At 39.6% G+C, this 15,685-nt stretch overlaps 1 protein-coding gene across 2 annotated transcripts in view; it reads right to left on the bottom strand.

Annotated features, from left to right (window-relative positions):
- The window catches only part of akap12b (A kinase (PRKA) anchor protein 12b), a 42,936-nt gene that overhangs the window by 9,441 nt on the left and 17,810 nt on the right, over positions 1-15,685 (bottom strand). Inside the window, exon 2 of one of the 2 annotated variants that reach the window (XM_086166700.1) lies at positions 12,592-12,667. In XM_086166700.1, the coding sequence (XP_086022826.1) occupies positions 12,592-12,667 (76 nt within the window). Of the gene's footprint in view, positions 1-1,942; positions 2,349-12,591; positions 12,668-15,685 lie in introns of those variants that run through there. The other variant, XM_086166701.1, reaches the window with a different exon arrangement.

Raw genomic sequence — 15,685 nt, 5'->3', positions numbered from 1 at the left:
AGTAAATCTCTGTCCACAAATCTTGTTCAATGAAGTTACAGTTTAGAGGAGTTTGCTGTTGAACCAGGCGAGGCAATGAATAACTACACGGATAATAAAACAGGAACCATGTTGATTTAACAGACTACTGGCATCTCTCCCATCTTTTTGATCTTTGTTTTCCGGCTCAACTTTTTTTTTTACAGGCACACAATTGTGAACATCCCTGGACTGATTGGATTTGGGGGTAGGAGTAAATGAGAAGTGGAGGAGGTTGGGTGTTTTGAATAACGACTGTACCAGAAAGAATGTTATGGGTGAGGCTGCAGGGGGTGAGGAGGGGACAGTGGAGAGATGGTTGAGGTTTTTGGGGGGAGGGTGGTCTACCCTGAGGCTACACCCCTAACTCAATTTAGTTGGAGTTGCATATCTAATACAGACACACACATTCATAGTTGAAATACTTCTCTCAGCTGGACGCAGGCTTTGTTTATGTGTGAACGTGAGAGCATGTGGTGGAACCACACTTATATTTAATGTCATTGCTCAACCAAATAACAATTGTTGTATCTGTCCCAGACAATGTTAATGCCATGGCTGTTTCAACACTACTATGTGTCGTAGGGAGGGGTAAATGGGTGGCAGCGAAGCAGAAGGGAAGCTATTCATGACATGATTTTCAAACTTTGCTAAACATATGCAAATCCATGTCATTATTTCAACAGTCTGGAGCATAAGCCATTTAAACAAAGGAAAATGCTTAAAAAAAGAGGCCGAGGAAACTCCAACCCCCAAATGTCACCCAACAAGACCAACAGACCCTTTCAAGCACCCCCACCCTAATCAAAGGTGTGGTCAGAGTGTCTCCGAGGCTCCACGGGACTCTTTACATCACCAGTTACAGCACCAAGAAACAGTTACAGCACTGCATCATTAGTGTAAGCCTCTTCTTTCTTTTTATTGCCGGTCAGCACCTTGTTTGACAATATATTGGATGAGGTCCTTTCAACATACAGATATCTTATATACATTAACACATTACATCCAGTTCTCCTGTGTTTTGATTATGTGCAGAATCAAAACCCCCAGGAGAGGCAATGCATCAAAACACACCAGACAGGCTTCATTTGAACCAACCATAAGACCTGAAGAAGAATTGGTCATGGCACGTAATTAATTCCATCTGAGTCCCTCTCCTCCCACCCTGTCCTCTGTGGCTAAACTGAACAACCCCACTGGGAATTAGATTCTCGCTCTACTCTAATGAAATGCTTCACGTGATGAGATGCGTGAGGGAGGCTCGGATGGTAACACAAACTAAAAGTGGACTTTGACAATATTTCTACCAGTGCATCTTCATTTATAAAGCATCTGTCACAATGTAAAGTTATTTTCCCACCGCATAAGTTCGATGAAAGTTATTTGGTACAGTAGTTATTTAGTACAGGTCAGTAGATATAAATCCGCCATTATTAAACTACAACACTTGCAAAAAAAGGATGAAAAGGGGATTGTAATAAGTGTGACAAAAGCGCTATCTGATAAGACTGTCGATTCCCAATAATTAGTGAATGAGCGTTGGGATATCACCATTGCATCAATTTTATAATAATGAACATAATTTTACATTGATATGTTGTAACACCGGCCTCTGCTTGGCCAACTACAAACCACACTACTATCTAACCACACCCTCAGGACAACAATGCCTTCAGCAAAACTGACTCTCGGAGGGGGTAACCACTACTTTGTTTTCCAAAATAAACATCCTGTAAAACAAGTATCAAACTTTATAACAAATAATAACCATCAAGTTTTAGTTGACCAAAAAGCACCATATCGTCCACAGTTTAAAAAAAAACTTAAACTTGAAAAAGTTTTTACCAGTTGAATGACATTTTGACAAAAAGGAGGGATAAACTGTTAAAATGTTCAAAATAACTCCATAATTCATGATGTTTACCTGTCAGAGTAATTGTTCCAAGCATTTGTAGAAGTCCAAAAAAGATATTCTTTCTCCAAAGAAAAAGATAAAATATAAAATTCAACAAACGTTTAGATTAGCAAAAATATATATATTTGAAACAAAAATAACAGTCTCTATATCGTGTCCCTTCAATTCAGTCTCAGCAGATTGGCTTTGTCGAATTGGCTTCTTAGTTTAATAAACTCGGGTCGAGGGAAGCGGGTCTCGGTCAGTGAGTGTGTGCAGGAGAGAGAGCTCCACACACACATTTCAACAGACTGACACACATGTCATGTTAGGACCACCCCTGCCTCCCTCTTCCTCCCACCTCCCTCTCCTTTCTTCAGCTGTTCTGAATGAGCTCCCATCTCCCCTCACGCTCCCACCCCTTCCCTCAGACTGCAGCTTCCACTTGGGATGACCGGAGCTCATCGTGTGTTCTCTAAAGGAAGCACCCCTTTAAAAAACTGCGACCATTGTACATGTTCTAACTCCCAATACCTACCCCTCCTTCTCCCCTCCACCCTGTTGCATACACAATGCATTGTTTTATTGAAAAAGCGTGACAGTCTCCTTCTCTGACCTCAATACCATGTGTGTCCTCAAAAGACAGTTTCTCAAAGCCTATTAAAAGGCCCAAATGAAACTCTTTCAAGTGCCCAAGCCACAATTTCTCTTCTCCACTCCTGCTAACAGGGATCAAGCTGGATCCCCGTTGCACCTCCTTATATCTGACTTGATTGAAACACGCCGCTTCAACATTACTCTGTTGTATTTTATCATGCAAAGTGGGGGAAAAACTACACATTTGCTAATTCTGGAAAATGCCAGCTCAAATGGAATTGTACCAAAAGTGTGTACTTGAGGTAGGTGTGAGGGGTGGAGGGTGGCGATCGCTTGTCGGCTGCCTCCTGTGAATGTTAATAGGCCCTTCTCAATTACTCCGACACAGACGCATTTAATTCAGCTTTTGTCCTAAGAGGGGGAGGGGAGACTAGGAATGCAGATAAATCCTCAGGTAAATACCATCATAGTCTGATCTGTAATCTTCGGCATTGTCCCAAAGGAATGTGTGAATTCCATCTGGTATGCTCCCAAATAGGTGATAACAGCAGTAATCAAGTGCCGTCTGAAATGCCCCCTCAGCCGAAATGTGTATGTTCATGCTCTGAAGTATTTGCAAACGTGAAGTAAACGTACCGATACGATAACTTCGATCACAGGAAGTAACGGGGGTAATGGAAGTGGGGCGCATTGTTGTGGAATTCTATTGGAGCTTTTAAAATTGATACATTGTCTTTACTTTTCCGCTTGAAAAGAAGAAATCATATCAGCTCAAAAACGAGTCTGAAATGACTCGCTCTATAGTTTTCTCTTTGTCAAAGACCACTTCCTGCAAGTTTCACTCAAATGAAAAAGCTGTGGATATTTAACTGAATGGCTCATGAATGCAAGGCTTCATGGTTCCCATCAGAGCTGCCTGTCGTAGCTGGAGGTGGGGGCATGGCGAGCAGGAGACGGTCATAAGTATAATACGGTATATTATATTTCGGGTTAAGTTCGAGCATCATTGGATCAATTATAATGGATTGATTTATAAAACTCAGGCTTTTTGTGTAAAAGCCAAATTAGTCTCCTATTCTCTTTACTTGCCCAATGTACAACTTAGCCAGGAATTTGTCTCGCGAAAATGGCGGCATTTAACCGGAAATGTAAAAAGGAGAACATAAGTTATGAAAGAAAAAAATACGAAAAAGTTAACTTGGCAATAAAAAACAATGTAACTCTATCGAAGGTTCGATGTTGAATTTTAATCCTTCTAACCTATATGCCATAAATTCCAATTAAAAGAATTTAGTCACTAACTGAACCTATTATTTGGCTAAGAATTACACATTACTATGGATTTCTGGTATTACAGTGACTCATCTAGTAAATATTCCACTCGAGTAACTCTCAATGAAACATTCTGACAGCCCCTGCTGAGTAGCGGTGAGTCAGACAGAAGGGAATTCAGAGTTTGATGAGAATACTTCAAGGCCAGTTGACCCTCCTCTTCCTTTTCCTTCCCAACTTCCTTCGTATGACTCACACAGGACTCACATTCTTGGAAATCTATATTGTACACTCTGAAACACACTTGACACACTAACGCAAGCACGCAAACACACAAACGTGCGCTCGCATGTACACACACGCAGTGTCAGAAAGCATACAGTGTGACTGATGATATTTATCTTTTGCCTATCGATAACTCATATAAAATCTCCAAAACAGATCTTATATCTTTTATTTCTATATGGGATGTTGTGTCTGCTTGATATCACAGTTATTTACAAAATTTACACGGTATATTACATCTACTTTGTTACATATTCTGTCATAAGTTGACCCAGAAAAGCAAAAGTGATCGAATTGTCTGAATTAGATTAATGATTTTTTTGTTCCTTGCCTTTTCTTCCTTTCTTTTCGGTGCACATTTTGAAGACTAGATATAACTCACTCACATGTTAGACAGATGAACGTTAAAACATGACCGTACCAGAATTTAACTAACATTATGTCAACATAAAAAAAAAAAAAAAAAAAAAAAATGGATTGCCAGCTTTTCCTTGTTTTGTTAGTTTTTCTAGTGGCCGTCTTGTGACGGCTCAGTTTTTTCCCCTTGTTTCTTTTCATTCAATGATTTTCCTGCTGCCATGGGTTTTCTTGGAAATTGATATAAATATATTTTGTATCTGTTGTTTTGCTGAGGGCAGCCTAAAAACTAATCTGAAATAAACTCCCAAGAAACCTTTGAGAACCATGCCAGGCATCCATCCTTAAGGATCATACTATCATTTAGAAGAACATGAAACGTTCGGAATGTTTACAGTAACAATGAAAGATCATAAAGAAGGCCTCCTTTTCAATGGACAATGAACATTCCCTTTTTTTTCTTTCTTTTCTTTTACCGTTTAACAGTTTTATTTTGTATTTAAACAGTGGAGCGAGCCTCACACAGCGCCAAAGGGTTTGGGTTGTTTCCCCACATATCTTAGTAAATCAAAATACGTGCCTGGGCTCAGGAATGTCTGAGGAGGGGTCTTGAATGGATGCATGGGTGGGGGACTAGGGTGATGTGTGGAGAGGCTTTTTGTTGCCTGTAAGGACGTGCATGACATCATCGGACAGCGCAGAAGAGACTGCCTCTCACCCTGGGAATTCAAAGAACTGGCTGCTATGATGGTGAAATAATTGGAGGAAAGGGAAAAGAGGCTGTAAGTGCGTGAAACTGGTCAAGATCAGAGAGACTTGTCATTCAGTGCCACACTACACTTTTATTTTCCTCCTCCTTTGACACTCATTTAATCTTCTCAATCCACAGATCTGCCCTCTTTAATCCCTCTTTCAATCTGCTACTCTCTCCTGAACCTCTCCAGCCCCCATCCCATCCATCTTCCTATTTGTGTGTGGGCCGGAGGGATGGATAAGAATGTTGGACAGGAAACACGATCATTTCTTGACATCATCGTTTCCTCTTCCTTTCGCCCGCTTCCTCAAGTTACACTTCATTCTGGACTTGGAACACTCTGACCAAACACCTATCCGCTTTTTTGTGTCTGCACATGACGTGAGTTAGCATGATGACATGAACTCAGAACGGAAATGTGTCAGACTCAAGTACGTTGTGTCTTTTGTTTATGTTTTCTGCGAACTATTCGCTGAACCGCTCTCTAGTACGACCATAATCGACCGTGTGCTCTGATGTTGTTATTTTAGACAGCTGTATTGCACTTTTTTCCCTTTATTGATATTTTCCCAGTAATTCGGCATTCCGGTCATTAGTAGTTATGCATCACCTTGTCTTCTGCCATTTTAAAAAGGAAGCTTGAAAATGAAATAATACTTTTGATTTTTGAATTCACTGTTGTGTCTTTTTTAAGTTGGTCTTGAGAAAAACTTTTGTGAAGCAAAAAAGTGATCACGAAATTTATGGAGCTATGACCAAAAAAAGGTCCCTTTTGAAACAAAATATATTAAGTCTGGAATTTTGAAGAAATAATGTCTTTCAATCGCTCATACATAAAATACCTAACATCCTTGAAGACAATAGTTGGGTCATCAAAGGTTCTTTCAAAGGCAAGAAATCTGAATTCTCATATGAAGGACAAAGTCTAATACATTACTTGTAGCAGGCACCATAATGCTACTACAAAAAGAAGAAGGAGGGGTCTATAACATTCCTGTTCTATTCTCTCAATCCTCTATGTGCCTGGGGGAGGTTAGGGGTTGAGGCTGAGGAGATTAGGTTCCCTGATGCCGGGAAAGATGAGAGAGGAGTGCCTGCAGATATGAGGGTCCTGGGGAGTCTGAGAGCTGGTGGGAGCCTACTATAAGTTTGACCTCATTACAGTCATTTCAGGGCCTGGGTACACAGAGAGAACAGCTGAGCATTGTTGCGTAGCAGTCTTTTTTTTTTTTTTTTTGTATTTTAAATCCTTTCTTCTCAGTACTGTGGATTTCAGATGGAATAAAAATACATATCAGCTGATGGAAAAAAAGAGAAAAGAAAATTCTCTGTGACATAGTGGTTGTTAGATAGATGATGTTGAGTATAAAACAACCAAAGAGGAGGTATATTTTCAAAGTGAAGCCTCAATGAACTTCAACTGTATCCTGTGTATGGTGCTATTTGCCACATTTCAGCCTGTTAACACTGTGGCGATCGTGGTAAACAACACATCTTGGGATTGTATCAATGGATGGTTATGCGATAAAGATGTAAAGTGTGTATGATCTAGTGACATCTAGCATTTGAGTAAGGGACTGCAGTTCATCCCTTAGCCATACCTATGGTAGCTTGCAGAAAAATGTCCGCATGAGACACAGTTTCTCATCAAACAAACTATTAGGAATTTCAGAACAATAGATTTTATACCTGAGGTAGGAAGTTGCTTGTTAGACTGCAATATCTCAGAAACAATAGGTAAAGAGGAAACAATTTTCTGGTCATGTAGAAACTCTCTTTGGATTAGATTATTTCCTTCATAACCATGGCTTAAATAAGTGTATTATTATTGAAACTGGGGCAAATCCCAGAAATGTTGTAAAACCAAACTGCGGAAGAGCATGTGGTTGACTCCTTCCTAATTGGATTTGACTGTCATGTAATTCCAATGAGCCAATCCCTGTAATGCTGGAATAACATCTTTACACAATTTGTCTTTTTTTTACATCTTCCTTCTGGAGGACAAGCAATATTCAAATCTTATCACCAGTTTTTCAGTTGTCATGAGGTTGTTTACATTCAAAATAATTTTGTTCCTCATCTGCATCCTCTGTTTGTCCTCATAAATTCTGCATGAAGGCTTCTGTAATCTTGATAATGGTTGATAGTTAACCTTAACAATAACCTGTTGTAAATAATGTCAGACTATAAGGATGCTGTGCAAATAAATCATTCAACAGACATTGCAATATTAACCCTGTCAGACCTCACTGACAGTCTACATAAAACAAAAAATAGAATTGTAGTTTATCTGTTTATGATTTTAGAGTCAACAGAATCAATATTAAAATGTCCCCAAAGAGAAAACAAAGTCATACGAATATTAATGAAAAGAAACAGCTTCTGTCGATCAATCAGTGTTTTGCTGATTCTGCATTTGCTGGGGGGAGGTTATCCCATACAGCTTTTAGAAGGTAGTCCTTCAAAGACTAACTTTAATGTACAACAAAATCAATACGGCACCTTGCATCATTATTTTCATGGGGTACTAGTATATCAAAAAATTAATAGCAAATTCTGATTTAAGTATTTCTTACAAGGGTGCTGAAGGAAATCTGTATAACAGTCTTGGTCAGTGTGTCTGCTTTATTACAGCAACAAAAGTAGGTGAGGGAAAACAAATTGCAACGTTATCTACTTAGATTGAGAGGTGACGTCTTCAGGAAGACTTTTCTTTGGGGGTGGAAACTGGGCTTAAAAAAAAAAATCACACAATATATAATAATAATAACACGAATAATAATACCATATGGCAATAATACCATTATGAATTAAGAACTTTCAACACATGGTATCATAACTGGCCAGAGAGCAGAACTCTCTCAGTGGGTTCATTTAGGGAGGGGGCAGTTAAAATAAGTCAATTTGAATAAATATTACGATATTATGAAAGCAGTGGAGAAACTTGCCAATACATTGTGAAAGCTTGTCTCCTCTGTGCTCCAGCAGACACTGCTGGTTCCAGGGGAGGCGGCTCCCATCTTTTGTTGACACAGTTGGGGAAGTCAAGGATATAAGTTTGCTGATGAGGGAGGTCATTTGTGAGTTGGACATTTTTTTAGTAAATGCTCTGATGGGGTTTAAGCTGAAACAACATTTGATTACACTTTAGGTTTTGTACATCACGCTGATTTTGATGATCTAGTTGGGAAAACGTATTTGATCTCTGTATTTTAGCAGCTGCATGACTGCACTTGTATTCCTAGAAACACAAACAGATGCACATGCAGAAAGTGAGTAAGAGTGAGAAAATGAGAAAATGACAGAAACCTCCATTTCAATTCCCCAATCTTTTGGGGGCCTGAAAGTGTGCCCTGAAAGCAACGCCTTCATAACAAATGACAAAAAAGGGGAAGAAAATTGAACCAACCACTGGACCGTAATGGACCTTAAAGGAGCCCTTTTTAGTTTCTAACTGCCTCCCTCAGAGTTTCCTGGGATCTTACCCTTTCACAGGGAGCAGAAATCTTAAAGAAATCTTACACATCATCTATAGTGGAAACTTCAACTGTAATGAGGATTGTCAGCTGGAATGTGCAAGAAATATTGAGAATATGGTGAAATAACAACAAAACCCCAAGAGGAATGAGTGGCCGGCTGGTATGCGTTATGATGATGTTCCAGCATGAAGCTCTGCTGGCAAAGATCACATGGAGCTTAAGTAAAGGGAGCGGTCACTTCCACAAGCATGATGAACGTTCTGGCAACACAACCACGGTCATCCCTCAGAGCCAACACACACACACACACACACACACACACACACACACACACACACACACACACACACACACACACACACACACACACACACACACACACACACACACACACACACACACACACACACTCTAATGGACCCTTTTCACTACAGGTATAATTAATAAAACAAATCAGACTGGTGAGTGATGCAGTCATTTCATTGAGCCGCCAGCATGAAGACTGCCAGAACTCGGGCCCACCTACATTGTATATTTAAAAAGGGACTCAACTATTTTTATAAATTTCACGTATTAAAATGACTAGTGCTGTTTCAGCTTTTTTCAGCTTTTAAACATGCAATGGCTGCTACTGGGTGAAGTACAAGAGATTACCTGGTTTTCTAAAACCCCAATAAATTATCACTACATGAATGTTTGGTGCATAACGGTCTTCAACACGTCACAGTTCACATAACTGCCAGGAGATTTTGTTTGGTTTATTTATGATTCATTTTTATTATGACCGCATGATAGTAAAAGCGGGGATTTAAAATCAAGTTTGCATTATGATCAATTCTCTCAGGTATTTGACCTTGCAAATGGTGTCCAGCACTCATACAAATAAACTGACCTGCAAATACCCACAAAACTCATGCAGTCAGCATTCTTTGCCTCTCAAGTCTTCCAGAAATCTACATCTGAATTCACTTGCAGCCTGAAGTCATCAGGGAGGGACAAGCAATACTCGAGCCAGTGAATTACATCAGCTGTGTCATTCTTTGGACTCCCTCTGGACCCATGAACTCACATGCCTGAAACTTGCAACACAAACACAAATGCACCTAGCCAGTCTATACCAACCTCTGACTGTCGCACTGTTAAATCTCACTGTTACTAATAGGATAATCATGGGATAAAGTAAGGTTCCTAGATTTGATTAAATAAGTGTTATATTTTGTTTTAGAATGATGTAATATGTGGCTACAGCCTTCATTTCTTGCCTGCCATTCTCATCTGTTTTCACTCCTTACAGATTCAGCAAGTATCTCTCTTTCCTTAAGGCGGGTGCCACTGGAGCGCTTCCTCGTAACTCTTCTTCTATGTTTTATTTATAAAGTTCTTTTCTGTCCATTACCTGATGCACCCTGTGTATTTTACCAGCCCACCATGGTCTTCAAAAAGTCAGTAAAAACAGATATGACCTCCAAAAGATGAAGTGCAGAAGCTTCATTACAATGGAGGTTACAGCTACTCATTGTTGTCATTTGGTTAAAATATCATGGATGTAAGTGTATCCAACCCTCTTTTCTTGGGATACTGACCTGGTGTGAATCAGCTGGATCAGTGTTTGTTTTCACTAATGGGGCAACTACAGCGCCAGACACGGGAGAGCGTAACTACACACCATTCCCATTTGATACTACTTTAAACAAATGAAATCTACCTTTTAGACATGACAGATAATGGATTCAATATTTTTCCTAAAGTGTAGAGGCCCCTTTCTCTTACCCTCTCTTTCTCTGTCTCTCTGTGTCACACACACACACACACACACACACACACACACACCCACACGGACACCCACACGGACACGCACACACAGTGAACTACAACTCCAGCTGAGTGAATGCAGTGTGTGACATTGAGCGCTCTCAAATACCTGGCAGCGATATAATTGTTTTGTTTTCATCTTTTTGCCTTTCTCCTCCTTTGAAGTGCAGCCTGTCTTTTGTTATTGTTTTGTTGTTATCAAACTGATTGCGCTCCGCTTCCTGTCTCCCACAATGCATTGCTGACTTTATCAGGCTGTTCAAAACATAGAGCAGTGCCAGGATGAGAAGTGTCTTTCAGACCTTTTGCGTCGCTATCGTCTCTTCCCACCAACTGTATCCATTCCTTCGGCTCACTCCCTTCGATCTTTTAATTTCCAACCTTGAAGGTTTTTCAAAAATGCAAGTTTTTCTTTGCAGCTCTCAGCATTGACCTGTATTCGGTTGAGGGGTTAAAATGGATTTCATCAGAGTTCCCCCGAATCGGTTGCGGTCAGAGTGACCTTCTGTAATCACCTGTGAAACAAGGATGTAAATGACCATATATGATTCAGTAATGGATTACTTGTCGGTACTGACCCGTGTCTCTGCTCGTCTTGTTCCCCGGTTCGATCAAAACACCAATGTTATGCGATGAGTCAATTTGATACAAGCAAACTCGTTCAAAAAACAGTGTCACAGCTGGCAGTCTTTTCCCAGACACAGCCTGATCCCACGAACATCCTTCGGGTGCAAAATAAGTTTACGATGTCATTGTTTTAGGATTTGACCAAATATCATATGCAAAGAATTTCTCACTGCTGAATATGCAGTTATGAATCTGTTCCAGCGGGAATATAATCCCAGCCTGGTTCTGGGGAGAGACAGGGTTTACTCCTGGGGTGACTAATTTTGGTCACAGACTTATAGACTTTCGGTCACCCCATCTTCATTACAGCATATTAAGTGATGTTTCATGAGCTTGTAAAGGCCAAATGTATAAATTACAAACCTTTCTTAACTTTCTTAAGGACTTAAACATTTCAGATGGTTTTGGCCTTGAAGTGTTTTATGTAAGTTAGATTTAAGAAGGCTTTTAAGTGGTTCTCCATTCTTCTTCTCTTTTGTGATGGTTTCCATATATCTATTCAAGTTATGCTATAAAGATGCAATCATTTTAAAACAAAATGTGTCTCCTTTTCTTTATGACTAATTGACTTGTGATCTCTATCTGAATTGCCTTTAGAGTTACTTTTCAAAGGGACAAAATCACTTCATTGCCCAGCTTATTAAATAAGTTTTTTGACAAGGTGGTATGTGATATTTTTCTGTGTTTTAAGTAGTATAGGGTTTCTCTCTCCCCTGGGCCATAGCATATTATGAAGTGCGCGAGCTGCTTTGTGCGTGGGCCAGGTCATGGCCTGCTAAATATTTGGGGAGGGCGTACAAGGTCCTACAGCCCTCCTAGATTGAGGTTGACACAATACAAATGGAAAAGAAAATAAACAAATGCAGCTTCGGAGATAGAGGAGAGCTGCAGGAGAGGGGAGATGCAGGTTGAGACACATGTCAGTTGAACTAAAAATATACAAATTTTAACGAATTTATTACAGGTTAAGCATTTCCATAGATTTTTTATTCAAACACCAGAATGGACCGTTAAAATTATTTCACAGGGCCACTTGATAATGTCAGTGCTGTGATTTTAACATCACTGTTATCTTACACAGTGTTGCCCCCTGGTTGAAGTGTATGTTTATATAAACATACATATATTTATGTGTGTGTGTTGTTTTGTACTAAGCTGCAGGTAGGTGTTCCACTATGTTGGCAAAAAGGATTAGTTTAGGATCAAGGAAATCTTCCAAAGCAAAGCCATGAGAGGCATTTGTAGACAAGAATTAACCCACAGACAAACAAACCCACAGCCGCCTCACCCCCCCACAGATACATACATTCACATTCACAAACAATGAAAACTGAACCTACACAAACAAGCTTAGCTTCTTCCACCACTTAAGAAACAGTGCAAAATCCCTGACAAACACACACAAACCTCATCAGCACTTGCCAAAACAACCACAGGAGTGGCACTAAATCCAGAAACTGAAAGTAAATAAAACAGAGAAAGACATACTCACTCACCTTTAACTGAAGCACTGTCCTCTGAGAGTCCGTTCAGGCTGCTCATACTGGTGATTTGTCCATTCTTCTGCAGAGACTGAAAGAGAGACAAAGGCAGACATTCTCAGTAACATTAATTTTCAATCAAGTGGTTGGTATTGTCTTCACATTGTGAGTCTGCTCATGTGTGTGTATGTTTTTCTGTTATCATAACTAAATAGTCGTCATATTCTCAAGGATCTGAAAGATCAGGTTTTCTTTAGATCTGAATTCTGAGCGAGTAAGACAAGCTGATTTGTCTCATTTGATTCCGGCCTAAATCTCTTCTTCGAATTTATCAAGCATTTTTAGTCTTCTCATCTGACTCTTGGCAGGATTGAAAATGCAAGTGATTCCCCAAATGGAAAACAATCCTTGAACGACAATGAATAAATTTAATTATTAATCAGACTGGATGAAGTCATACTGCTATAAGTTATGTACAAGTATAACGCATAAAATTTGATATTTCCACTCATAAAATTTACAGGCTATTGACAGAACATTATGATAAAGATAAAATTTGAGTAGATTCACCACAGGCTAAATTCAGATGAGCTCACATTATGCTTGAATTGACTTTTGTTTTAATATGAAATATATCGTAGCCAAAAAAAAAAAAATTGTAGAAGTCCTCTGGACAGACTAGAAGGGGCGACCATCTCATCTCTTATGGACGAACAACAAGTACAGTTAACAAGAGACAGCTCAACTCACAACACCCTTATCAGGGGATCTGAGACCTGAGAGTGTTTTTTCTCTTGCAGTGAACAGGTTCAACTGACAGCTGTACAATGGCAAGCAGACAAGGGCTTTGTGAGCCGTGGCCAGGCTAGAAGGAACCAGAGCCTCCCCACAGAGCTGCTAATCTAACTAATGGACATCTCACTCTCCTTTCCCAGGAGCACAAACCTTTCCAGGAAAGACATGGAAAATGGCACCGGAGAAGTTTTGCTCTTTTTGCGACTGGCATTTGAAATGTTTCTAAGTGCAAATACAAGCCGACTGTTATGCACAATACACGGGTTTACAACTAGAATTAAAATCTGTTTGAAAAGGTATAACTTGTGAAAACGTATGAGATATAAACTCCCTATGTTATTCGCATTTGCAAGGCCTAACATATTGATTGCTTTGCAGCTCTGTGTAGTTTACAACTGGAAACATTTAATGCATCCAAAAAAGGAGATACAGTATATCTTTTTTTTTTTTTCCAGACTGGGATGGGTGCCAGCACACACCTAATAAATTTCCACTGCTATCTTAATTATCATTGAGAACATTCAATCTTGTTATAGATGACTTGAAAACAAGATTATAGAGAGGTGGAGGAAAAAACTATTTCCCTCCTACAGAAATGAAAGATGATCTGGACTGGATTCAGGACATAGAATTATATACGCTCTATATATGTGTATTGTGTGTGTGTATGTAAATTTATATACACACACACACACACACACACACACACATACATACGTGTGTGTGTGTGTGTGTGTGTGTGTGTGTGTGTGTGTGTGTGTGTGTGTGTGGAGAAAGAGAAAGCGAGCGAAAGAAAGGGAGAAAGGCAGACGGGACCAAGTAACAGTACAGAGGCTAAAGAAATAAAACCATGAGGAGGGAGGACGAATACAAATCATGCCCAGAGGTTGACTTGTTAATGTGATATTTCTCTTGCAAGCCTCTGTGTAAACTTTAAAATTCTGTCATCTTAGCCTGAGTGATAAGGCCATGAGCTTCCCCTTGAAAAGAGATAGTTTGGATGGTCAGCCTTCATTGTGGCAAATATATTTTAAGTTCTATGCCCAGGATGTACTGCATCCTAATGCTGCACCTAATGTTAAAAGAATGTTGCTGTACATACGGTAGCTTAGACCATCCTTGAATTATATCTGGATGCCTGTGTCACTCTGCATCCGAAGACATGTGCTGGGTTAATTCACGCTTGTATTTAATGTTGCCCACTTGTTTGCTTGTTTGCTTTCCCCCCATATAAACAGCAACCCCCATTTGGACCATGCCAAAGACAGTAAGCCTAAAGAGGGGATCTGCAAAGTGGTCCGACATCTAGAGAGGACATCTCAATGACATGCCATGTATGTTTTAAAGTTTTTGTTTGTGCGAAGTAGGAATATTCATCATCCTGCCATTCTTGGCAACCACTGAAGCCTTAAACTTGGAAAAATAGGAAATTAAAAATACTGGATGCCATTTCCCAGGAATGTTGTGCTGAATCATGAAATTGAAAAATGCTTAAAATCTGCAAGATGTGACTGGAGACTTGCAATTCCTACTGCATACTCCCAAGAGACCCAGAATATTACAGGACAGCACACAAACCAAAGAAAAATAGCCCATTTAAATGTTTTCAAGAGGACTGTTATGAATTTCTGTTCTTTTAAACCCATCAGCGCCTCTGACCGCATTCAATGTGTAAGCCACCAGCTGACCTCAGGCTCCTCAGCGACCTTGCCCTGTCCATCTCCTCCTTGTGACTGGAATTCCCAGCATTCCTTGTCCTCTTCACCAAAATTCCACAAAATCCCCCAACACCTGACTGTGACCCATTTTTTCAGACTACCTCCCCAAAATGGTCACGATATATGTACTGAAATTGTTTCATTGACCTTCACTGACCTCAATCCTCAAAGAATCCAAGGCTGACCCTGTGTTTGTCTGCAAAGCTACAAAATATTGTTATATTGTTGTAGGAACAATGATGGGAAACAGTTATGAAATCACGTCGACCAGTTGAAGTCTGGCAGTTGCAAACAAGGCATGCAAATTTCAAAACATCATGTATTGAAAAATATAAAATGCCATTCTACTCCAATAAAAAAAAAAATCTAAAATCTATCTGTAATTGCACTTTTTCCTCAAATCTCTAGTGTCTTAGTATGTGCCGATGTGATAAAAATTGATACTTATTAGCTAATTTGTACCAACTAAACGAGTCTTTAAAAAGATGTTTACAACTGCAATATGGTTTCATTAAAATTGAATTAAAATGTGTCACTCTTGCTAAAGAGTTCACTGAGAGGTTTATTATTTAAATTCGTTTTTATACTGTTCTCAT

Source organism: Fistularia commersonii, chromosome 20, assembly GCF_037954325.1.
Source record: "Fistularia commersonii isolate RoL2024-O1a breed Wild chromosome 20, RoL_Fcom_v1.0, whole genome shotgun sequence".
NCBI lineage: Eukaryota > Metazoa > Chordata > Actinopteri > Syngnathiformes > Fistulariidae > Fistularia > Fistularia commersonii.
The sequence above is the reverse complement of the archived record's forward strand: the minus strand, read 5'-3'. Positions and strand labels throughout refer to the sequence as shown.